At 39.7% G+C, this 25279-nt stretch overlaps 2 protein-coding genes across 3 annotated transcripts in view; one reads left to right on the top strand and one right to left on the bottom strand.

Annotated features, from left to right (window-relative positions):
* Positions 1-25279, top strand: part of LOC133542085 (gastrula zinc finger protein XlCGF57.1-like) — a 266842-nt gene that overhangs the window by 149203 nt on the left and 92360 nt on the right. The gene's annotated exons all lie outside the window — the stretch shown is intronic.
* Positions 8259-20710, bottom strand: LOC133542086 (zinc finger protein 33B-like). 2 transcript variants are annotated; one of them, XM_061885920.1, is made up of 3 exons: positions 20270-20710; positions 13164-13382; positions 8259-9819 (listed from the first exon to the last, which is right to left on the bottom strand). In XM_061885920.1, the coding sequence occupies exons 1-3, from the start codon at positions 20370-20372 to the stop codon at positions 8552-8554; spliced, it is 1590 nt and encodes a 529-aa protein (XP_061741904.1). In that variant the 5' UTR covers positions 20373-20710; the 3' UTR covers positions 8259-8551. The 2 variants fall into 2 exon arrangements, with proteins under 2 accessions (XP_061741904.1, XP_061741905.1); XM_061885921.1 differs by lacking the exon at positions 13164-13382.

Genomic DNA, 25279 nt, shown 5'->3' with positions numbered 1-25279 from the left:
AAACAAATGGTAAAGTCACAATGTCTCAAGAGAGATATGTTCACAACATCTTAGAGAGATTTGAAATGCAAAATTGCAAGTCCAGAGAGACTCCATGTGAACCAAAACTAGAGTACACAGATGTTGCAGACAAAACGACAGATCAAAGAAGGTTCAGGGAGGCAGTTGGAAGCCTAATTTACTTGTCCACATGCACACGTCCAGACAGAAGTTTTGTGGTCAGGAAGTTATCCCAACACTTTGCTGAGCCAACACAGTAAAATATGTCTTTAGATACCTCAAAGGTACAGCAGAAAACAAGTTATGTTTCAAAAGAAATGAAAGTGAAAAACTGGGATTGAGAGTGTACAGTGACGCTGACTGGGCTTCAGATGTGTCTGACAGGAGAAGCACATCAGGTTATTGTGCTAGTCTAAGCGGAGGTAGCTCTCTAATCTCCTGGAAAACAAGAAAACAAGCTACTGTTGCTTTATCCACATGTGAGGCAGAGTACATGTGGTTGGCAGTTGAGGGCGGCATGGCGTAGTGGGTAGAGCGGCCGTGCCAGAAACCTGAGGGTTGCAGGTTCGCTTCCCACCTATTGACATCCAAATCGCTGCCGTTGTGTCCTTGGGCAGGACACTTCACCCTTGCCCCCGGTGCCGCTCACACTGGTGAATAGATGATGAATGAATGATAGGTGGTGGTCGGAGGGGCCGTAGGTGCAAACTGGCAGCCACGCTTCCGTCAGTCTACCCCAGGGCAGCTGTGGCTACAGATGTAGCTTACCACCACCATCGTGTGAATGAATGATGGGTTCCCACTTTTCTGTCAGCGCTTTGAGTATCTAATAATAGAAAAGCGCGATATAAATCTAATCCATTATTATTATTATAATGTATTTACCTAGGACAGTGTGATAAAAAAAATACTTATACTCGTTTAAATAGATGATTTTCTTTGAACTGGGTACCAAAAGTTGTTTATTAGACTCAGAAATGTGACACTCAGCAGGAGATCTCTTATCTGATCAAGCTCTGGCTCCTGTGTCTTTGATGTGACATGTGGACTTTAGTTGACCTGGGCATGTGTGTTTTCTCTCCCTGGTACCCCCCCCCCCCCCCCCCCCCGTGCTAAACTGTTGCCCTTTCCTGAGTGACCCCCCTCCCCTTCTGGGCAAACGACACCCTCTCCTTCTTCACAGGACTTTGGGTATTCATTCCACTGGTGTACTGTATGTAAATGAGCATGGAGGGTGGGACTTCTGAGAATGTATAATTGTCATGACATATTCTAAAAGATTTAGAACAAGCTGGAACGAACGGATGTGTCGTTCTGGTTTGGTCTCGCTTTGCAAAGCTTGTTATTATTTGTTTGTTACTTTGACAAATTATTTCAAAGCTATTTGTCACTAAAGGATCGTCTTTAAGAAATTTCCACAACAAGTTGGTGTGCAGAAGTGGGATCCCAAGAAGATCGCTGTTCCCGTTGGCAGAGGCCGCTGAAATGGACTAATCAACCCGGCAGCACAAAAAAGCTGACTTCTCCTTCCCAGAAATTTGAAAGGACGGGAGAGTTTTCGAGGCCCCTGCGAATCGGACGGCCGTCTCTTCGGGATCACCTTTAACCCGCTGCAACATCGTAACGTTAATTAATTGAATCATCCTGACTGAAATTTTAAGACGAATCTGTGACATTTGAATTTTAAACAAAAGACGAATCCACGAAAGGTTTTTTTGTGTGACAAAGCTTGAGTGATTTATATGTTTCATACATGGGAAATTAACCGTCATTTTTTCGTCTCGCTACGATTTAAATGATGGGTTCGAGTCCCAAAATGTAGCGCTGGGTTAGAGTCCCTGGATTAGAGTCCCAAAATGTAGCGCTGGGTTAGAGTTCCTGGGTTAGAGTCCTGATTTTTAATGCCGGGTTAGAGTCACGATGATTAACAGTGTCTATAAGGCCGTGAGTGTATGCCCGGCTAGAGGCCGGAAGAAACAACACAAATTTTAGCCTGTTAAGTTTAAACGAGAAGAGCGGAAAATTAAAACGAGCTTGAATATGTGGTCCAGGAAAGTTAAGCCTGAGGTATTCGATTGTGATTTCCCATGTATGTGCACAATGAAAGAAAATATGTAGAGGAATCCCTAAAGCGTGTGAAAGTATGGGTGAATGAGTTGAGATTTCCCAAGACTGGTTCATTTAGGATGAATCAATTGAGTAAAATTAAAGAAAAGTTGGCGCTACAAGAGGTCAACATGCGAAAGGGAAAGACTGCGCGTGTGAAAGATTTGAATTGTTTGGAACAACATAAAGAAACATTAGATGAGTGAAGCAGAAAATAAAGAAACGATAGATCTTGCCACGGATACTTTTCCCAGTACTCTGTTTTCGAGCCAATCTCAGGGCCTGAGTCGCAGTCGAAGGGTTTCTGAGGACTGGACGCCACTCTACTCCTCTCTGCCCCCGCACTACGACCAGCAACCGCCAGCGGGCCCTTTTGTGGACGTCCCAGCGCCGCCGCAGCAGCAGCAGCCACAGCAGCAGCAACAGCAGCAGCAGCAACAGCAGCAGCAGCAGCAGCAACAGCAGCAGCAGCAGCGGCGGCAGCAGCAGCGGCAGCGGCGGCGGCGGCGGCGGCGGCGGCAGCAGCAGCAGCAGCAGCTGATGGCACCCCTCCAGCTCCAGCTTCAGCAGCTCCCAACTCTTCCCCTCGCAACGCCGTTTCCGCCCACTAACTACCAGCGGACTCACATCAGGATGACAATCAAGGAGCATCAGGTTCATCAATTCAACATGTGACCGATAAAGTGAACAAAATGTCTCTGAGTGAGGACAGTGTTGGCAGGACTCTGAGAAGTGGCAGAACCTTCCAGGCTCCGATGATGGAATATCCAGGACCACAAGGGACTCCCGCTTTGGTCTTACACCAGATGGACCAGGAAATGCGTGAAGCGATCAGAGACTGGCCGTCACCACACAGAGGTGGAGACGCGCTTGCAACCGCATTCCAGGCTTTCTGTCGGGCATGGCGTCCCACAGGAGCAGAAATACAAAAACTTCTGCTGGTGCATCTGGGACCGGAGCAGTTTGCAAAGATAGCAGCAGAGGTGCACGCGGGACATTTTGCCCCCTCCAAACTCCATCTCTTTGTTTAAAATGCCAATTTTCTGCTGGATTTGCTGTCTATGAACTCCAAGGGGAAAAATACCCAGCCACGGGCAATTTTTGAAATTGGTCTTAAAACGACGGCACGCGGGCCGAAAGCGGCACGCCAGGGTCCAAAATCCGGCCCCTGGTTTTTTTATCAATTTTTTTGCATTTTTGGGACATGGTGGACTTGTGGGACCTATGATTTCATCTGTTTGTTCAGTACACAGCTTTGGGACAAGGTAGGGTAGATTTCAAGGATGAAAATGAAGATCCGTTCTTTGAGATGTTACTTGATTATAATGTTGATTGGGTTGAGTAATTGTGTGGTGTTTTGTTTTTTATTTTTAATGATGTATTACTTTCTAAGGTTTATTTGGTGTGTTTTTTTCGCTAGTTAGTAATTTCATTGTTTGTAGTTTATTATAGGTAATAAAAGGGAGGATTGTGATAGCAAAATTACTTGTACTCGTTTAAATAGATGATGTTCTTTGAACTGGGTACCAAAAGCTGTTTATTAGGCTTAGGAATGTGATTCTTTGCAAGAAACATCTAATCTTGATCAAGCTGTGTCTCCTCTGTCTTTGATGTGACATGTGGACTTAAGTTGACCGGGCATATGTGTTATGTATTTCTGACCCCCTTCTGGGATACACTGTCCCCTTTCGTCAGCATTAATGGTACCTTCACAGATGTGTAAGTTACCCATGCCTTGTGCACTAATTCACCCCCATACCATCACAGATGCTGGCTTTTCAATTTTGCACCTATAACAATCCGGATGGTTATTTTCCTCTTTGTTCTGGAGGACACCACGTCCACAGTTTCCAAATATAATTTGAAATGTGGACTCGTCAGACCACAGAACACTTTTCCACTTTGCATCAGTCCATTTTAGATGAGTTCAGGCCCAGCCGAGCCAATGGCGTTCCTGGGTGTTGTTGATAAATGGGTTTTGCTTTGCATAGCAGAGTTTTAACTTGCACTTACAGATGTAGCGACCAACTGTAGTTACTGACAGTGGTTTTATGAAGTGTTCCTGAGCCCATCTGGTTATATCCTTTACACACTGATGTCGGTTTTTGATGCACTACCGCCTGAGGGATCAAAGGTCTGTAATATCATCGCTTACATGCAGTGATTTCTCCAGATTCTCTGAACCTTTTGATGATTTTACGGACCGTAGATGGTAAAATCCCTAAATTCTTTGCAATAGCTCGTTGAGAAATGTTGTTCTAAAACTGTTCGACAATTTGCTTACAAATTGGTGACCCTCACCCCATCCTTGTTTGTGAATTACTTAGCATTTCATGGAAGCTGCTTTTATACTCAATCATGGCACTCAACTGTTCCCAATTAGCCTGCACACCTGTGGGATGTTCCAAATAAGTGTTTGATGAGCATTTCTCAACGTTATCAGTATTTATTGCCACCTTTCCTAACTTCTTTGTCACGTGTTGCTGGCATCAAATTCTAAAGTTAATGATTATTTGCAAAAAAAAAATTTTTTTATGAGTTTGAACATCAAATATGTTGTCTTTGTAGCATATTCAACTGAATATGGCTTGAAAAGGATTTGCAAATCATTGTATTCTGTTTATATTTACATCTAACACAATTTCCCAACTCATATGGAAACAGGGTTTGTATTTTGTCAACATTATAAAGGACAAACTGCAAAAAAACAGATTATTACCGTAGTTGTTCATTTACTGTTAATATCTGCTTACTTTCTCTTTTAACAAGTTCTATCTACACTTCTGTTAAAATGTAGGAATCACTTATTCTTCTTTTGTTTGGATAATTAACATACGTTTTGGATGATATCACACATTTGGGTATTGATCCGATACCAAGTCGTTACAGAATCATACAATGGTCATAATTTAAGTTCTCATGTGTCCAGGGACGTATTTACTGAGTTTATAAACATAATATGAATTTTAAAAAAGGGAAAACAATTTTGTAATGCTAAAAAATATCGATGTAATCATAGTAGTATCGACTAGATACGCTCCTGTAGTTGGTATCATTACAGTGGACGTCAGGTGTAGATCAACCAAAGGCGTTTGTTTATATTGTGACTCCGGTGAGCTACGATCTGTAGTGAAGCATGTTGAGTTATTCCTTGTCCTGCAGTGATGATACTTGGAAGAAACTTACTTTATTTGTCGCCATGTCTTAAAGCACTTTTTCCTGAGGGCGTTCCAGTGTTATAGCTTCACCTTTATCTTTAGTTTTTAAGCCAAAATGCAACCATTCTTCCTTTTCTGTCTACACATTGTGTCTGCTTGCTCCTCTGCTCGTAAAACCAGCAATGTCATGACGTGACGACAACGCCCGTTAAAAAAAGGGGGGTCGGACCGGTACTTTTTTAGAGGCGGTATGGTACCGAATATGATTCATTAGTATCGCAGTACTATACTAGTACCGGTGTACCCTACAACCCTAATCTGTACTGTCCAGCCTCTTAGGCTAATCATATTGTTTATGTCGACGCCCCCATCTGCTGTACAGATTTACTTTGGAAAAGAGAAAAGTCTGGGTAGAATTTTATTAAACAAAAGCAGTTTTCTTTTAAAGGCCTACTGAAAGCCACTACTAGCCACCACGCAGTCTGATTTTTTGACTACGGCTGGCTCTTCCCGCTTCCATCCCAATACTGGTATTCATTTTGGTACTTTTGTATGTTATTATGTGCTAATTGTTTAATATTAAAATCAAAAATTTTTTAATCTAACATTTAAAAATGAGATGAGTATGCTAGTTGTGCTGTTCAGTTGTTATAAATTGGTTTCTTATTATAGTATCATTTACAAGTATTATATAACAGACTTTGCTTGCAGTTGCGATTCTAAGACATTAGATGGCAGTACTGACTACTAGTGGTTAGAGATTGGTAGGTTGTGAGTAGGGCTGCAACTAACGATTAATTTGATAATTGATTAATCTGTCGATTGTTACTTCGATTAATCGATTAATAATCAGATAAAAGAGACAAACTACATTTCTATCATTTCCAATACTTTATTTAAAAAAAATGCATACTGGCACCATCTGTTGTTATACTCGGGACATTCAATCAGAATAAAGTGGGTGAGGAAAAAGGTGAAACAATACAAATCTTGCCTGAGCACGCCTTCCTCTTGTTAGAGTAAAACATGTTGGGGCTTGGTCACTAGCATTCAAACTAGATGTGACTATTCTGTCTATGAACATGAACAGGGAAGCAAACACATTATCAGTCAGGATAGTTTGTCACAGCCGTGATGGTATAGTGGTTAGTACTCTGTGTTGTGGCCGCTGCAACCCTGGTTTGAATCTGGGTCATGGCACCATACCTTTTCTTCAAGCTGTACTTTTTTGATGATGATTTTTGAAAAAATTGTTGTTCTGTTCCCTCTGGTAAGTGGTCGAACAAGATGTGAAACCAACCAGGTACTCTGGCGAAATTAAAAATATCTATTTGATGTCATTACAGTATTGTCCTTGATGCATCATTTAATATGACTGATGTGTGCTTTGTGCTGTTACTTTATCACTTGGTAAAACTGCATTATAAACTCAGTCAATCGATCAAAACTTTCTTTCTCTAGTTTATATCAAACATGAACATACTTACAACATAATACATCGGACAATTTCACATCATTTCACATTACATCACGTCTGAAAAGGAGTAGGAAGAAGCAAAGCTTATTTAATCCTACACCTTTCCCACTTCAGAGCGTTTACAAATATATACATTCATTTACTGACCTTTTTTGTAGTAAAATAGTAAAATAACATCCATGAATGAGTAATACAACAGTTTTGTAATATGTAATTCATTAATTCAGTCATTATTAGTGTACTGAGATGAAAAATATCTTATTTTCAATAAGGTTGAAGTTTTTCTCATAATTCCTCTTCTTTGTACTTTGTAAGCAATATTAATTGGAACAACCTCTTAAACTGGATCATATCAGTACAATGTTTAACTTCATTACTTAATCCATCCATCAATCCATCCATCTTCTTCTGCTCATCCGAGGTCAGGTCGCGGGGGCAGCAGCCTAAGCAGGGAATTCCAGACTTCCCTCTCCCCGGTCACTTTGTCCAGCTCTTCTCGGGGGAACCCAAAGCGTTCCCAGGCCAGCCGGGAGACATAGTCTTCCCAACGTGTCCTGGGTCTTCCCCGTGGCCTCCTACCGGTTGGACGTGCCCTAAATCCTGACCAGATGCCCGAACCACCTCATCTGGCTCCTCTCCATGTGGAAGAGCAGCGGCTTTACTTTGAGGTCCCCCCGGATGACAGAGCTTCTCACCCTATCTCTAAGGGAGAGCCCCGCCACCCGGGCGGAGGAAACTCATTTGTGCCGCTTGTACCCGTGATCTTGTCCTTTCGGTCATAACCCAAAGCTCATGACCATAGGTGAGGATGGGAATGTAGATCGACCGGTAAATTGAGAGCTTTGCCTTTCGGCTCAGCTCCTTCTTCATCGATACAGCGTCCACATTACGATCCACCTGTCGATCTCACCATCCACTCTTCCCTCACCCGTGAACAAGACTCCGAGGTACTTGAACTCCTCCACTTGGGGCAGGGTCTCCTCCCCAACCCGGAGATGGCACTCCACCCTTTTCCGGGCAAGAACCATGGACTCAGACTTGGAGGTGCTGATTCTCATCCCAGTCGCTTCACATTCGGCTGCAAACCAATCCAGTGAGAGCTGAAGATCTTGGCCAGATGAAGCCATCAGGACCACATCATCTGCAAAAAGCAGGAACCTAATCCTGCAGTCACCAAACCCGATCCCCTTAACGCCTTGACTGCGCCTCGAAATTCTGTCCATAAAAGTTATGGACTTGAATCCTGGAAGTCAGAATGAAAGTCTGATGTTCTTACGACGGAGCAATTAAGGGTTTCTTCACAACACGTAACAATAAATAAAAATGAAGATAGATTTGAGATGTTTCAGATGTGAACCAGTACATATGTATATCATATAAAGGTGCTAATCTATGGCATTATTAACAATTGGAAATACAAATATGTAATACTTCAATATTTCATATGAATGAGTCTAAAATTGTATGATGTATATGTATATATATATATATATATATATATATATATATATATATATATACACACACACACACATAAAATGTTTATTGCATGTAAAATATGTCTTGTACTGTTTACTCCCACCTTTTTACTCAAATTGTTCTGTCCATTTTTTAATAAAAGTACACAATATCGCATATTAATGCATCTACTTGACTGAAAAAAACACTAATAAAAAATATCTAATCTATAAATGCAGAATGATATTAAACAGATTGTTAGACAAACAACAATGTTACACATGTTATATGTGCTGATGTTGTTAGAAAGTCAAAATGAAAGTCTGGACAGTTTATTTCAAATCCTGCAGTTTCATTTGCTGCTGCTGTTCTCACCAGCACACTTGTGTTTCTTACACTGGTACTTAGAAGACAATCTTTCACCACACACACTGCAACTCAACACTTTCTCTCCTGGGTGTCTTCTCATGTGTGCTACAAGGCTTGATCGGTCACAAAAGCTTCTGTTGCAGATTGAACAGGAATGTGATTTTTCACCAGTGTGTGTTCTCATGTGTACTTTCAAATGTTTACTTTGAACAAAATCTTTACCACATTCTGAGCAAGAAAAGGGTTTTTCACCAGTGTGTGTTCTCATGTGTACTTTCAAACTCGGACTTTCTGTAAAACCTTTACCACAGGTAGAACAGGTAAAAGGTTTTTCACCAGTGTGTCTTCTCATGTGTACTTGCAAATTGATTCTTTGTACAAAACATGTACCACAGATTGAACAGACATAAGGTTTTTCTCCGGTGTGTGTTCTCATGTGTATTTTCAAATTGTGACTTTCTACAAAACCTTTGCCACATTTTGAACAGATAAAAGGTTTTTCTCCGGTGTGTCTTCTCATGTGTCTTTTCAGATTACGACGGTATTGAAAGGTTTTGTGACAGTGAGAACATGTGAAGTGTGTGTTGTCAGTGTGACATGTCTTATCATCTTTAGAGTCTTCATCATCAGAGTCAGGAGAGTGTGACGTTGTGTCCTCACTATCTGATAGTGGAGCTAAGAGCTTGTCTGCTTGTGATCCTCCACAGTGGTCTCCATCAGCTTCTGTTGTCATGTGTTGTGTTGAGCTGCTGCTTGGAGGCTCCCCCCCTCCCCTCTCCTCACTTTCACCTTTCACCTCATCATCTTCACTCTTCACAGGGACACCAGTCACTGGGAACTCCTCCAACCATTTAGGCTGACTGATGCCCTCTTCCTCCTCTTCCTCTTTAATGTGCGGCGGCTCTTGGTCCTCTTCTTCCTCTTTAAAGTGAGGGGTCAGTGGGTCCGTCTCTTCCTCTTTAATGTGAGGGTTCAGTGGGTTCTCTTGCTCCTTAAAGTGAGGGGTCAGTGGATCATCCTCTTCCTTTTTGATGTGTAAGATCAGTGGGTCCTCCGCTTGACCTTCAATGTGAAGGGTCAGTTTAACATTATGGGTCTGTGGCTTCTCGTCTTCCTCTTTAATGTGGGGGGGCTGTGGCTCCTCTCCTCCCTCTTTGATGTGTTGGGACTGTGGTACCCCTTCTTCCTTGTGTATGTGGGGGGACTGTGGTTCCTCCTCCTGCTCATGAGGTAGATGTTCTTCATTGAGGTCTGCGGGGCAGGACAAAACAAACATTCTTCAGAAAAGTCCAGCTTTGCTCATTCACATGAGACATTGTCCTGCACCAACATATGATCTCACAATCTCATCAGTTTCCCCTCACAGCAGTCAGGGTACTTCCAGCTGACACATGAAGAAGACCTTGCTTTCATTTAGATAATGTCACCACAGTTAAACTGGGAAGAAGTAATCAGATTACTGACTACTCCTTCAAAAGATCACTTGTCTACCTTATTAATAATAGTAATATTGAATTAATTTAGTGTGTTTCTAGACACTCAAATTGCGTTAGAGTGAGAACTGAGAAGACATCAGTCATGCAGTCCACACATTCAATGTGGTAAGCTACATCTAATTATTATAATAATATTAACTAGATGAAGCAATTGCTGAAAGAATTGTGTGTGAATCCTCCAATGCTGAAGTTGAACTGAAAGGTTGACAGAATGTAGTATGAATGTAAGAATAGTTTGAATGTTGAAGAGTTTGAACTTCGGGAAAACCGGGATTTTTTTAAGTTCTTAAACCAACATGCTTTTTTGTCCTGACTCAGAGGAATGTTTTGACAGTGGAACGGTTGAAATGGGTTGAACAATGTGAAAGGAGTCATCGCACTAAAGAAGGTTGGAAATAAGGTTAGAAAAAAACGTAAATTCCTGTAAATTTGTTGAATGTGGAAAACTGGTTGTTTGAATTTCCAGGATGAATTGAATGTGTTGAAGGTAGAATGGTTTGAAACATGTGGGAATTGTGGAAATTTGAAACATGGATAATTCATTTTGAATGGGGAAATGTCCCTAAAAACCGTGAATTCCAGAAAATCCAGGAATTTCTTTTAATAAGTGTTGAAAGGGAGCACACAATTCCTGAACACACTGAATATTTTGAAGTTGGAACGGTTTGAATCAGATGAAAAATGTGGGAGTTGTGGAACTTTTATTTTATTCCTTTCAATGGGGATTTCATGGAAATTTTGGAGAATTTCGGGGAAAGCGGGAATTTTTTGGGACATGCTAAAAAATGTGAATGTTCTGAATGAGTTGAAATGGTTGGTGTTGGAATTTTTCAAATCGGTTTAGAAATGTTGAAGTCGTAACATTTTTAATTGAGAAATGGTTTTATGGAATTCCTTTAATTTCGGGAACACTGGAAATGTTTCCAATTCAAAAACAGCTTTGTTTTCTGTCCTGATTAAAAGGATTGATTTGACGGTGGAACGGTTAAGGTGGGTTGAAAAATGTAATTTCAATTTCCAGAATTAGTGGAATATGTTGAATTGTTTGAATCGGTTGAAAAATGTGTAAATGGTGGCATTTTGAAAAAAAGCTCATTCATTTTAGAGAGGACCTCCCATTGGCTCCATTGCAAGTGGACTTTTATTTACATTTATGAGTAAGAATTAGGGCTGGGCGATATATGTAATATACTCCATATATCGAGACAACCGTAATATGTCAAGTATGTAAGGCTGGGCGATACGACTAAAAAATGTATCACGATATAACTGTTTCATATCAGTCGATATTGATAATTATTGATATAAAAAAAACCAACTATTTTAAATAAAGACCAGGAGAAAAAAGGCTGAAATTAAATACTTTTATTTTAAATTTAACCTTTAACCTTTCAAACGAGGTCAGCATTATAAATGAAAATACTGGTCGATGTGCAAAATATTGACATTAAATAAATGCTTAATCTAACAAAATGTGCAAAGTATTGTAATTAAGAAATTAGTAGTGTACAATTCAGGCTTTGAAGCCATATTGGTAACGATATATGCAAATAAATAACAGTCAAATTAAGCAAGCAGAAACAAACATGTCTTACAGAATATTGTAAACATCGGAATAAACTTGCGTCTGAACATCTGTGACAAAACAAACCTTTTACCCTCTTCAGTCATTTATGGAATAATCAAACCAACTTCAGCATATAAAAAAAATAACTCAAGCAACTACTCAACCATCGCTTCACTTTTTATTTACAATTTCCTCTCGTGCTGCCGTACTCATATTCCCATTTCGTTTCACTCCTCGTGGTCAGCTAGACGTTGTTGCTTTTTTTTATTTCCTGTTAGCATTTCCCAGAATGCCTTGCGGTTCAGGCTCAGCCGTGATAGGTCGAGAAGCCAAAGCCCTTCCTCTGCCTACACCTCCCAAAGTGCCGTGCGGTTCCAGCTGGGCCTTACTTCCTATTTTTTTTCTAACAGAACTCAGTGAAATTATCGAACGTTCTATCGACCCCATTTTCTAATGATATTGATCACATGTCTATCGCGATATATATTGTTATTGTTTTATCGCCCAGCCCGCAAAGTATGTGGCAAAAGTGTTGCTACAAAAAGTAGCAGCACCGCTAATGTGTAGCATCATTTGAAAAGTCACCCGCTAAAGAATGAGGAGTCCTTGAAACTCTGCATGTCAACATCTCAGTTTGGTGCCACACCCACAAAATGCCCAAGCAACCATTTCCACATCAACCCCATATTAAAAAATTGGTCAACAACAGAAGGAGATAACGTCCGTAGGAACCTACCACATAGTGAAGGACATACACTATTTGATTTCCTATTATGCAGCACATTTTTATTTGACACTTATTGAAATAGCTTGTGTGACATCATGCACAAAAGTGCACTTTATTTGTTTTAAACTATTGTAGTGGCCTTCTGTACACAAAGTGCACTGTAATTTAGTGTTGTTTTGATATTTCATCTTAGTGACATCATGCACAAAAGTGCACTAATAGCTTGTTTTGAAATGTCTCTGACAATCTTGCACTTTCTGTTTGGAAATGACATGAATGTTTTGTGCCACTGTTTAATAACTGTTTAATAAATACACTTTTGCTAATTTGACTTAGCTGTTGTTTCCCTCTCTGCATGAAAGTTTAAAAGTAGCATATATGAATGCAGTATGAAGAAGATTGTTTGAATGTAGACACACAGAATCATCATACTGCTGTGATTATATGCATCAAGTGTTCATTCAAGGCTAAGGCTAAATATCCACATATATATGCTGTATCGTGATGTGGACTAAAAATATTGAGATATTATTAAAAGGCCATATTGCCCAGCCCAGTTAGAATGGGATTTTTTGTGTGTAAATATATCAACCGTTGTGTCTTTCACAATGATTGTGAAAAATAGAAAAAATCCCCCAAAAAGTGTGGTTCCCCTCTATATTCAAATGATTATATTCAAGACTTGAAGTGTATGAGCATGAAGTGATGAAGCCTACTTGGATGAGAGGACAAAGGTCTTGTAAGACAAAGTGAAGAGTCCAGTTGTGATGGATTGAATGCCCTGAGAATAAAATGTTGTGCTTACTTGGACTGTGATGAAGCTGTGAGGACTCAGGTGGTTTGTCTTCATGCTCTTCAGTCTTCACAGAGACAACAGTCAGTGGAAACTTGCTGACATCAGCCTCCTCCTGCCCTAGAAGACACTCTCCTTCCTGACTCATCCACACTTCCTCCTCTTCCTCTTTCATGTGGGGGGGCTGTGGATCCTCTTCCTCCTTTTTTATGTGAGGGAGCTGCTGGACGTCTGTTGGGTAAATAAGTAAATAAGATCAAGAGGGAATAGAAATAGTTTTGAACTGACACTGTTAACACAATTACATTATTTGTGTTCTTTCCTGTGTTGTGTTAAAAGTGTGTAGTAAAACAACCAATAAAAACACAGGAAATACCTCCTTTTTTCCTAAAATTAATTCAAAAGTGGTACAGTGAGTACAAAAACAGACTTGGAAATTTGATGCGGGGCAATTTGAAAAGTTTTTATAAGTACGAGGCAGCATTGATTGAAGCATTCTTAACTTCACTGATGTAAAGTGGGTAAATATTGTTTTGTGTATACGGTCTATGACACCTAAACTTTATCTGTAAACTTAACCATATTATTTTAATGCCATAGTTATTACTATAACTAAAATATCCTGGAAATTCAAAAAATCTAATTCCAAAATCACTGCAAAAACATTCATGGTATGTTTTTGTGATCATGCAAAATATTTTTTGGTGGTCATTTTGTTGGCTGGGCCAAAAGGAACTTTCACAAAAACATGTTTTACTATGTGCTGTTTTATGGAGTATCTCCATCAACAATTCCTCTTTAGGAATAGGAGACCATCTACGACACGCTGAAGGAAAGTCAGTCACCTTTATGTTCTTTTAATAATTCAAGTTTTGACTACTTTAGTTATTGAAAATAATTGTTTACGTTCACTTATTGATACTTGTAAGTCAGATTTAGGAAGTGAAATTATAACTTTGATTAGATTTGTTTACAGTATAAAATGTATTTAGTGAGTGTGTGAGTTTTATGTAAACATGTTGATACAGGTTTACTTCTTGGGGACTGGAACACTGATATGTCCTGAAAGGATGCACCCATTTTTAAAACCTTCACTAAGCTGTGCCACCAACATTGTCTCACTTAGCTCATTAAGCACACTACCAGGGTGAGTGAGTCCTTTTAATCCTTCATAGACCTCCTTGTTACTTCTGACCAGTCTCAGATCACCACGAGTGGAACAACTGTGTGCGGCTTAAGTGATCATTCCATCATTTTCTGTACCCATGAAGAACAGAACCGAGGCTAACGGCCACAAAACAAGAGAAGCTAGAATCCTCAAGACCTAGACTAGCAAGGCTTTCAATGAGAAACTGCCGAAATAAGACTTGCCTCGGTACTTGCAAGTACACAGGTCTTTGGGTCAATTCCTAACCTCAGAAAAGTAGATAACTTCACACTCAAAGTGGGTGACAATATTATAACAAACAAAAATGAGATTACCTATCTTGGTTGCATCGTAGAGACTAATCTCTCCAGTGAAAAAATGACTACTAAGGTGGTCAAAGAATAAACCAATGAATTCTGTTCTTACTAGTGTTGTCCCGATACCAATATTATAGTACCGGGACCTATACCAAAATGTATTTTGATACTTTTCAACACTTCTCTAAATAAATGGGACCACAAAAAAGTACATTATTGGCTTCATTTTAACAAAAAATCTTCGGGTACATTAAACATATGATTCTTATTGAAAGTTTTTCCTAAATAAAATAGTAAACATACTAGACAACTCACCCCAATAGTGATGAAGTGCTTCGAGAGGATAGTCATGTCACACATCAAGAAGACCATCCCAGACACACTGGACCCTCTACAGCAGGGGTCACCAACCTTTTTGAAACCAAGAGCTACTTCTTGGGTACTGATCAATGCGAAGGGCTTCCAGTTTGATACATACTTAAATAAATTGCCAGAAATAGCCAATTTGCTCAAATTACCTTTAATAAACAAATCTATATATATAAAAAATTGATATTTCTGTCTGTCATTTTGTCGTAAATGTTTTTTCTTTTTACGGAAGTTTTTTTTGTAGAGAATAAATGATGAAAAAAAACACTTAATTGAACAGTTTAAAAGAGGAGAAAACACGAAAAAAATTAAAATACAATTTTTAAAAACAGTTTATCTTTAAAATTCCAAATTCAACCGAAAAAAATGAAGAGAAAAACTAGCTAATTTGAATCTTTTTGAAACAATTTAAAAAAATAATTTATGGAACACCATTAGTCATTTTTCCTGATTAATATTAATTTTTGAATGTTGATGACATGTTTTGAATAGGTTAAAATCCAATCTGCACTTTGTTAGAATATATAATAAATTGGACCAAGCGATATTTCTAACAAAGACAAATCATTATTTCTTCTAGATTTTCCATAACAAAAATTTTAAAAGTAATTCAAAATACTTTGAAATAAGATTTAAATTTGATTCTACAGATTTTGTACATTTGCCAGAATAATTTCTCTGAATTTTAATCATAATAAGTTTGAAGAAATATTTCACTAATATACTTTGTCTCCAAAGACATGCACCTGGGGATAGGTTGATTGGCAACACTAAATTGGCCCTAGTGTGTGAATGTGAGTGTGAATGTTGTCTGTCTCTCTGTGTTGGCCCTGCGATAAGGTGGCGACTTGTCCAGGGTGTACCCTGCCTTCCGCCCGATTGTAGCTGAGATAGGCGCCAGCGCCCCCTGCGACCCCGAAAGGGAATAAGCGGTAGAAAATGGATGGATGGATACTTTGTCGAAAAAACAGAAGCTAAAATGAAGAATTATATTAAAATGTATTTATTATTACTTACAATAAAAAAAAAAATACTTGAACATTGATTTAAATTGACAGGAAAGAAGAGGAAGGAATTTAAAAGGTAAAAAGGTGAATGTGTTTAACAATCCTAAAATCAATTTTAAGGTTGTATATTTTCTCAAAAAATTGTCTTTCTGAAAGTTATAAGAAGCAAAGTAAAAAAAATTAATAAATGTATTTAAACAAGTGAATACCAAGTCTTTAAAATATTGTCTTGGATTTTCAAATTCTATTTGAGTTTTGTCTCTCTTAGAATTAAAAAGGTCGAGCAAAGCGAGACCAGCTTGCTAGTAAATGAATACAATTTAAAGAATAGAGGCAGCTCACTGGTAAGTGCTGCTATTTGAGCTATTTTTAGAACAGGCCAGCGGGCGACTCATCTGGTCCTAACAGGCGACCGGTGCCCGTGAGCACCGCGTTGGTGACCCCTGCTCTACAGTTTGTCTACCGGCAGAATCGGTCCAGTGAGGTTGCAGTCAACCCCGTCATCCACACCACCCTCACCCACGTAGAGGGCAAGGACACCTATGCCAGGCTATTATTCATCGACTACAGCTCTGCTTTAACACGGTCATCCCACAAAAACTCACTGCTAAACTCCTCATTGTTGGTCTGACACCAACTCTCTGTGACTGGGTCTTGAACTTTCTCACAAACCGGCCCCAGTCAGTCAGATTCGGCAACCAGACATCAGGCACAAAGGTTCTAGGCACAGGGACCACCCCCCCCCCCCCATATCTAATATCTACCCATATCAAATATCTACCCAAATGGCCACTTTGTTGCTGCCAAAAATGTATTTTAAATAATAGTTTGATATTGACACATCTCATCTCTGCTTATTTTACTAGAATACTCTAATGAGCATTATATATATATATATATATATATATATGTATATATATATATATATATATAAATCAAGTACCTACTGAGATAGGGTGAGAAGCTCTGCCATCCGGGAGGAACTCAAAGTAAAGCCGCTGCTCCTCCACATGGAGAGGAGCCAGATGAGGTGGTTCGGGCATCTGGTCAGGATGCCACCCGAACGCCTCCCGAGGGAGGTGTTTAGGGCACGTCCAACCGGTACGAGGCCACGGGGAAGACCCAGGACACGTTGGGAAGACTATGTCTCCCGGCTGGCCTGGGAACGCCTCGGGATCCCCCGGGAAGAGCTAGACGAAGTGGCTGGGGAGAGGGAAGTCTGGGCTTCCCTGCTTAGGCTGCTGCCCCCGCGACCCGATCTCGGATAAGCGGAAGAAGATGGATGGATGGAAGTACCTACTGTACTGTATACTTGTAGAAATACCCTTTACAAAGCTAAAATATACCGAAACAACCACTCTGCTGCTGCCAAAATTTGATTTCAAGTAATATTTTGATACTGAAAAATCTCATCTCTGCATAGTTTACTAGTATACCCTTATGATAAAATAAGTGGGTTGTTCTTGTATAGCGCTTTTCTACCTTCAAGGTACTCAAAGCGCTTTGACACTATTTCCACATTTACCCATTCACACACTGATGGAGGGAGCTGCCATGCAAGGCGCCAAACCAGCACCCATCAGGAGCAAGGGTGAAGTGTCTTGCTCAGGACACAACGGACGTGACGAAGATGGTACTAGGTGGGGATTGAACCAGGGACCCCCGGGTTGCGCACGGCCACTCTCCCACTACGCCACGCAGTCCCTATGAGCATTATGAGCATTACATCTATCAAAATCAAGTACCTACTGTACTGTTTACTTGTTGAAATACCCTTTTTAGAGCTAAAAACTACCCAATTTGCTACTTTACTGCGACCAATAATTGATTCCATATGATATTAACAATAATAACAAAATTTTCAGAATAATTGTATATGAGTTCAGCGCCCCCCGCGACCCCAAAAGGGAATAAGCGGTAGGAAATGGATGGATGGAAGTTATAAAAAAAACGTTGTATTCCATTGAGTTCAGGTCCCCTGCGAGAAGACCAAAGCTGTCTGTCATCTTATCAAACAAAAGGCTTGTAAAACTCCACTGTCTGCAATGGGATGCAACATGGAGGTGTCGGTTTCTTTGATCTATTGACAGCCACAGGAAGACCTTTTCCTGACCTGAGATCTACAAAGTAGACCATTTCTTTAAACTGTTTACGACCGAGTGCAAAAGCTGCTTACGACCCCCCCCCCCCCCCCACCCCTTTAAAAACAGCTGCAGCTATGTAATCAGAAAAGGCCCAAATAAAAGAGGAAGCGTGGAACTCCCTCGTCAGAGCGTGGTGGGAAACTGTACGAAGTTGCAGCCCAGACGTTTCTCCTCATGCGCTAAATTGAATCCTGTCTGTTTGATTTCTTTGCTTCTTGTCTTGTCAAATAGATGTCATCGGTGTTTGAACCTGACAAGAATGTCAAACCATTTCTCTAAAACACAATATTATACATTCTGAAAATGTAAACGATAGCAAGAATATACCTACACATTTCAGAAAATTTCGCTCGCAAACACTTTGTTTGGAAGATGTTTACTGCCTTTTTTTTGCCCTTTGAGACACTTGTGATTTAGGGCTGTATAAATAACATTGATTGATTGATACTGAACAAAAATGCTAAATAGCTAAATAAAACTGTCACTGAACATCTTAGTGTGATGTCATTCTGTGACAGACAAATGGTACACAGTTTCCACATGGTGAGGACATTGATGGTCTGACTCACTGTTCTACGGATTACCTCAACTTCTGCCTAGACGTGACCTGCCCTGCTAAGACTGTTCAGAGCTACCCTAATGACAAACCCTGGGTAACACAGGAGGTTCAAGCTGTCCTCAACAAGAAGAAAGCTGCCTTCAGGAGTGGAGACAGGGAGGCAATGAGAGCAGCACAGCGGGAGGTGAAAGGACACGTAAAGAAGGCTAAGGACAGCTACAGGAAGAAGCTGGAGCAGAACAACATGAGGGAGGTCTGGGAAGGTGTGAAAACCATCACAGGCCACAAGACAAAGACCAGAGCAGTAGGGGGGACAATAGAGAGGGCCAATGAGATGAAGAACTTCTTCAACCGGTTTAACCAGTACTGTTCTCCCCACCCCCCACTCCTCATTGCATCCACTCCCCTTTCTTCTCCCCCCCAGCCATTGTTGCAACAACCTCCTCCTCCTCCTCCTCCACCACCTCTACGCAAACATTAGTCATCTCTGTGGACCAGGTCAGAGGTCAACTGAGGAAGCGGCATCATAGTTTCTGGTGCGCACATGATACATATCTCAAAAAAATTGTACCTATGTCCCTTTAGGAGCTCTGTAATTTTTTAAATGATCAGCATGTCATCTTTTATGTGAAATTGTTATTCAAATAAAGATTGCAAAAAGGAAAACTATAGTAGTGACAACATGCAGGAACATAACTGACGTAAAACAAATAAAATGGAAGTGACCTTGTCTCTGCACACGCGTGCATTGATCATGTCTTCTTGAACCGATCGAGCAGGGATTATAAAACTGTGGTACGTGTACCACTAGTGGTACGCGGGTATCACCTAATGGTACGCCAAATATTATTTCATTTTTTATGTACATTGTTTTATTTTCCAACATGCAAACACTGTGTTACTATTCAAACTGTGTGTACTGTTACAGTAACTAAAATATTAAATATACTTGTTAAATAATGTGTCTTCCTTGTTTTTAATGAATAATTAAGGCCTACTATGCTACTATATTTTAATGCTGTTCATGATGGTGGTACTTGGAAATCCAAGTATTTTCTGAGTTGGTACTTGGTGAAAAAGGTTTGACAACTACTGATGTAGTGAAGTTGTAAACTAAATTGGCAGCCATCATTTTGTTGTACCCAAACGACGTCTGCTCATACATCGCGCTTCCAACGAGATCCCGTTCTTTCCCCCGAGTTAGAAAGTTCCAGAACTGTTCACGTTATACCATCTCATCTCATTGTGGAACATGTGAATGTTTGAAGTGGAACTAAATGTGATCTCTGAAAGGGGTACACATTATTTCCAAAGCAGGGCCCCCATCCACATATACAATACTACTACATATCTGATGAAAAATAACATTATTTTTGTTTTGTTAATTATAAGTGTGCCAAATCACCTATATTTTAACATTATCTAATGGAAATGACTGCTGTCTGATAATCACATTAATAACAAAATAACAATCATGTGTCTGAGTACACCTATTGATAAATTATTAATCAAACACGTCATGTTCATGATGAAATATAAAGTTAGTAAAGATGTGAGAGTAAGAAGTAAACAAACCTGTTCTGTGTAACACAACTTGAGGTTTTTGATGTGGTCGCTCCTTCTCCTCTTTAGTTGGACAAAGTTCCTCCTCGTACTCTGCTATGGTTCTTTCGCACATTTTCACACAATCACAACACTTTACACTAACACTTGATCTTAACTAAGCGATGTGTTGATCAAATCCGCGTCTCTTTGTTAGCGGCTAACAAGCTAAGCTAACTAGCATGCTAAGCTAACTAGCGCGCTCAAACAACGAGCAATCTAAGCGGGCCTAATAATGTCCAAAGTTGAGTGAGACGAGTGGAGTTGATGCTGACACGGAGGATGAATAAAGTGTAGTTAGTAGATGTGCCGAGGCTTAGAAGCGTGTGTGGAGTAAAGGAGGACTTTGCTGCGAGGAACATATCCTCCACGCATGCGTCACTTAGGGGCGGGGCCAACGAGTCATCGTGATGGGCAAGTCATGAACGATTCATTCTAAATGCATGTTTTCATGGTGTCTACACAAAAAATCACGGCCACCAATGATCCATCCATCCCTTTATCGACTGTGTGTCCCTTTAGGGATGGCGGGGTGTGCTGGAGCCTATCTCAGCTGCATTCAGGCGGAAGGCGGCGTACACCCTGGACAGGCCGCCACCTCATCGCAGGGCCAACACAGATAGACAGACAAGTATATCAACTGTATTTGACTTTAAATCTGATAAATATCATTCAACAACAACACAATTTGCAGACTGTAATTACTGGTTCGCTGGTTTTACTGGTGTAAATTATTATTGTCTATTGTGAGCGAACTGTGGTGCTGAATTTCCCCAGGGATCAAGAAACTACTTTCTATTCTATTCTAAAATTCTGCATCCGAGAGATCACAACCATTGCAGCCATGCGTCCAAAACGTAAGGACAAGCAAAAGTAAAGTGTCTGTTATTTTACAATGTAATAATGTATTTAAGAAGAAAGGCCGCCTGTTAACAGCAGAGTGTCGGTGAGGCACACACTCTCAGGAATGCATGGGGGAAAGGTTGGAGACAAGCGGGAAACTCTTAGTTATAGGCCATAAGGTGAACCAGGAAAAAGTGGCTAGAAAGTGATTTTCGTTCCTACGTCTGGGCACTACTCTTTTTTTGCCTACACAATGCCATTGTGGACATTTGGTTAAACGTTCTCCGCAAAATATCCTGGCAGTTTTTTTAAGAGCCATAAATGTATAAAAATAGGAATGACAAAAAAACGAAAATCTTATGCAGCTGTTTTTTCTTGTAAATATATTTACATTCATTCTGGAAACAGACTCTCTCTAACAAATTGACATTAATGCATATACCTAACATTTGATACAGGTATTTTAGCATTGGTATACTTTATTTGAATTTAAACCATGAAACATATAAAACATATGAAAAAAAACGCTTCAAACTAAGTGAATAGCAACCTGTACAATTGAACATACACATGGTACATTTTGCTTAACAATAATGTTTTATACATCAAAATTTACAGCAGATACTTTGTTGTAAGAGGAAGTAAAGAAATAAAATAAAATAAAGAACACTTTGGCCCAAAATGGCTGACAACAATCAAAATATCGAATAATGACAAAAAATGGAAATACAACAAAAACTGCATTAGCGTTTAGAATCTGTACACAATATGGTATAAAACAATGTTTACATGAACAAAACAATGTGACAGCAGGTCTTGGGTATTTTTTTATATATTTGTTTTTATTATTTTGTCTTAACTTAGCACATTGTTAAAGCCATATCTCAAGAATTATTTGATGGATTTTCCTCAAATTTGGCACAAACTCAAACTATGATTATTATATATGTTAAGGTCAAGTGCACTGTAACCTCACATTCTATTTTTAAAGCATTTCACTTAAGTAACTAAAAAAAAAGAAATAGTAAAATACTCTGAGGGATTTTTCTCAAATGGGGCAAAACTCAAATTTTTATTCGAGAACTAACTAAATAAGTGTGAATTTGCGTAATCTGAACGAGGGAGACATTTTTCATCTCTTAGCTTTCACTATCATCAGAACCTCCGGCCTTTAGATGCAAAATACATAATGTCTCGACAAACAGATATCACTTTGGAGCGACAGCTGAGCAGCGCTGTTTGAAGTTGTGTACTCTTTTCAAAGATATGGAACTCTTTTCGAAGAAAATCTTTTGAAGACAAGAACAAAGTCACAGGCCAGCATGAAGTAAAGGTATGTAATATATGGCCATATAACAGTGTGTGCACACAAAGACAGCAACAAAAAATCCAATGCATTGGTGGTTAATATTCAATGTTATTGAACCCGATAGTGGGTATTTTCCAGGAGATGTTGTGCATGATTGCAACCCGTTTGTGGGTATATTTCATATACAAGGTGATGTTTTATAATTCCTTGTCCAAGCCCGTTCGTGGGTGAGGTTTTGGTTTGAACAAATGCAAATGAATAATTGCGGTTTTGATGTTTGGTGTTTTGAGTGACATTAACAAGGTTTCCATTTATTTGATCTGATTTAGAATTGTGGGTTGTGCATAATCATGGATCCTGGGAAAGGAAAATACAATGCTTTGGAAATGCATGATCATGTGTTAATGGAGTCAAAAGTAACGCATTCAATGTGTGATACAATTAAAGGTCAAATGGAACCCTCACAGGCTGAACTGTCAGAAATTATTGAAAATCAGTCACAACCTGCAGAGATGGAAAAACAGGTGGACACAGATCATACTTACCAACACTCCTGGATTTTCCGGGAGACTCCCGAAATTCAGCGCCTCTCCCGAAAACCTCCTGGGACAATTTTCTCCCCAAATTCAGGCGGAGCTGGAGGCCACGCCCCCTCCAGCTCCATGCGGACCTGAGTGACATGTATAAAGAGCGTGTCTGCCCAATGATGTTATAACTGTAAAATGATTGAGGGCGAGTTATTGGTTTCTTATGTGGGTTTATTGTTAGGCAGTTTCATTAACGTCCTCCCAGCGCGGTAAAACAACATACAACAACAGCAGTCCGTTTTCGTCTACCGTAAAGCAGTTGGTCTGCCAAACAGCATTTTTGTGAAACTCTTAAACAGGACAATACTGCCATCTATTGCACTTGCATATGGTTAGAAAAAGGATGTACGATTCAACCCTTAACTCAACAATGAGTAGATGAGTGTTGTGTGTGTGTAAATGTGTAAATAAATGAACACTGAAATTCAAGTATGTATTTTATATATGTATATATATATATATATATATATATATATATATATATATATATATGTGGTGTTTTGTGTTGTGGTTTGCGCAGCCCTTTGAGACACTAGTGATTTAGGGATATATAAATAAACATTGATTGATTGATTGATTGATTGATTGATTGATATATATGAAATACTTGACTTGGTAAATCTATGAATCTAGCGGTAAATATACTCCTTCCCTCTTAACCACGCCCCGCCCCGACGATGCCCCCCACCCCCACCCCCCACCTCCCGAAATCGGAGGTCCCAAGGTTGGCAAGTATGACACAGATCAAACATCTGATGTAAAAAAAAAAACGCACAGTGAAAATGACACCAAAAGCCCTAATGCACAGAATTGAAACACTTGAGAAGGAGAGAAGATCTAAATTAAACAAGGCAAGCAACATGCAGAAACATATCATGGAAATGATGGAAAATGGAGAGGACCTAATGGACGTGCAATCTGCTTTCACCAAATATCTCAATGTTATAAAGGAAACCGCAAGTGCACACACATCCCTCCTACCAATTCTACCAACAGAGGACCAAATCAATCACGACATATGGTACAAAGCCAAATTAATCAATCTACATGAATTCATTGAGCATGTTAACACCTGGATAAAAACACCAACCCTGGAAAATATGGAGGATTTCGAAAACGAAATTAATCCAAATGACAGCATTAGTAATATAAGTCACAAATCACATGGGAGTCCCACACGGTCTGGTTCTAGTAATTCTAGAACCTCCTCAGTTCGCAGACAGGCAGAGGCCGACAGGGCTGCCCTCGCTGCCTTGGAAGAGGAGGAGGAAAAGATAAAAAAGAAATTGGAAGAAGAGTCACTACAGATTAAAAGGAAATTGGAAGAGGAGGAAAAGATAAAAAAGAAATTGGAAGAGGAGAGGGAAAGAATCCGAAAGAAAAAGGAAATGATGGACCTGCATGCTCAAGTGGCAGCTGCTGATGCAAAATTAGCAGTTTTAAAAGCTTCCAGCCTTCATGCTTCCTCACACACAGCATCTGATGGCATGAGCTCCTACTTAAAAAGAACCGAGGAACCAGCAGTCACTCTCAACCCCCAGGCTCAAGACTATCAACCCCTCACACAGCAGCAGTCAAGCCAAGCTTTACCAACACAGTCCATCCACCATCCATCTGAGCAACTACAAATATCAATCAATCAATGTCAATCAATGTTTATTTGTATAGCCCTGTGGAGATCCTCGTCCTGGATCCTCCATTCACTCCCCGGAAACACCACGCCTGGTTCAGTGGTTAGACACTTTATTATTTGTTTACAAGTTATTTTTGTGCTCATTGTCTCTTTCAGCTTTTCAGCTCTCAATGACATGCGTTTCTCCTGATCTCCTTCGTCTGGCTCTCACTCCTCAATCGCCAGCCCCTCTCATGGTTTCCAACGCTGCTGATAAAGGAAACAGGTGATTAGATAACTCGTCCCAGCTGAGGTATCCGCTCACCTGATTGTATTTAATATTCATACTCTATACCTTCTTTCTCTCATTTTCTATCTGTTTTCACCTTCATTCTCTCCTTTTCTCCCCATTTTTACTTTTATTCTCAACTTTTCTCTCAATCTTTGTCAATCCAATCCAATCCAATCCACTTTATTTATATAGCACATTTAAACAACAAGAACGTTTCCAACGTGCTGCACAGCCATGTTATAAACAATATTAAAAAACAATTTTATGTTCCACCAATGACTGAATAAAAACACAAAATAAATAAATATAAAACCAATATAAAAACAATATGAAAATAAAT

This window comes from Nerophis ophidion, linkage group LG24, assembly GCF_033978795.1.
Source record: "Nerophis ophidion isolate RoL-2023_Sa linkage group LG24, RoL_Noph_v1.0, whole genome shotgun sequence".
NCBI classification, from domain to species: Eukaryota; Metazoa; Chordata; class Actinopteri; order Syngnathiformes; family Syngnathidae; genus Nerophis; species Nerophis ophidion.
The sequence above is the reverse complement of the archived record's forward strand: the minus strand, read 5'-3'. Positions and strand labels throughout refer to the sequence as shown.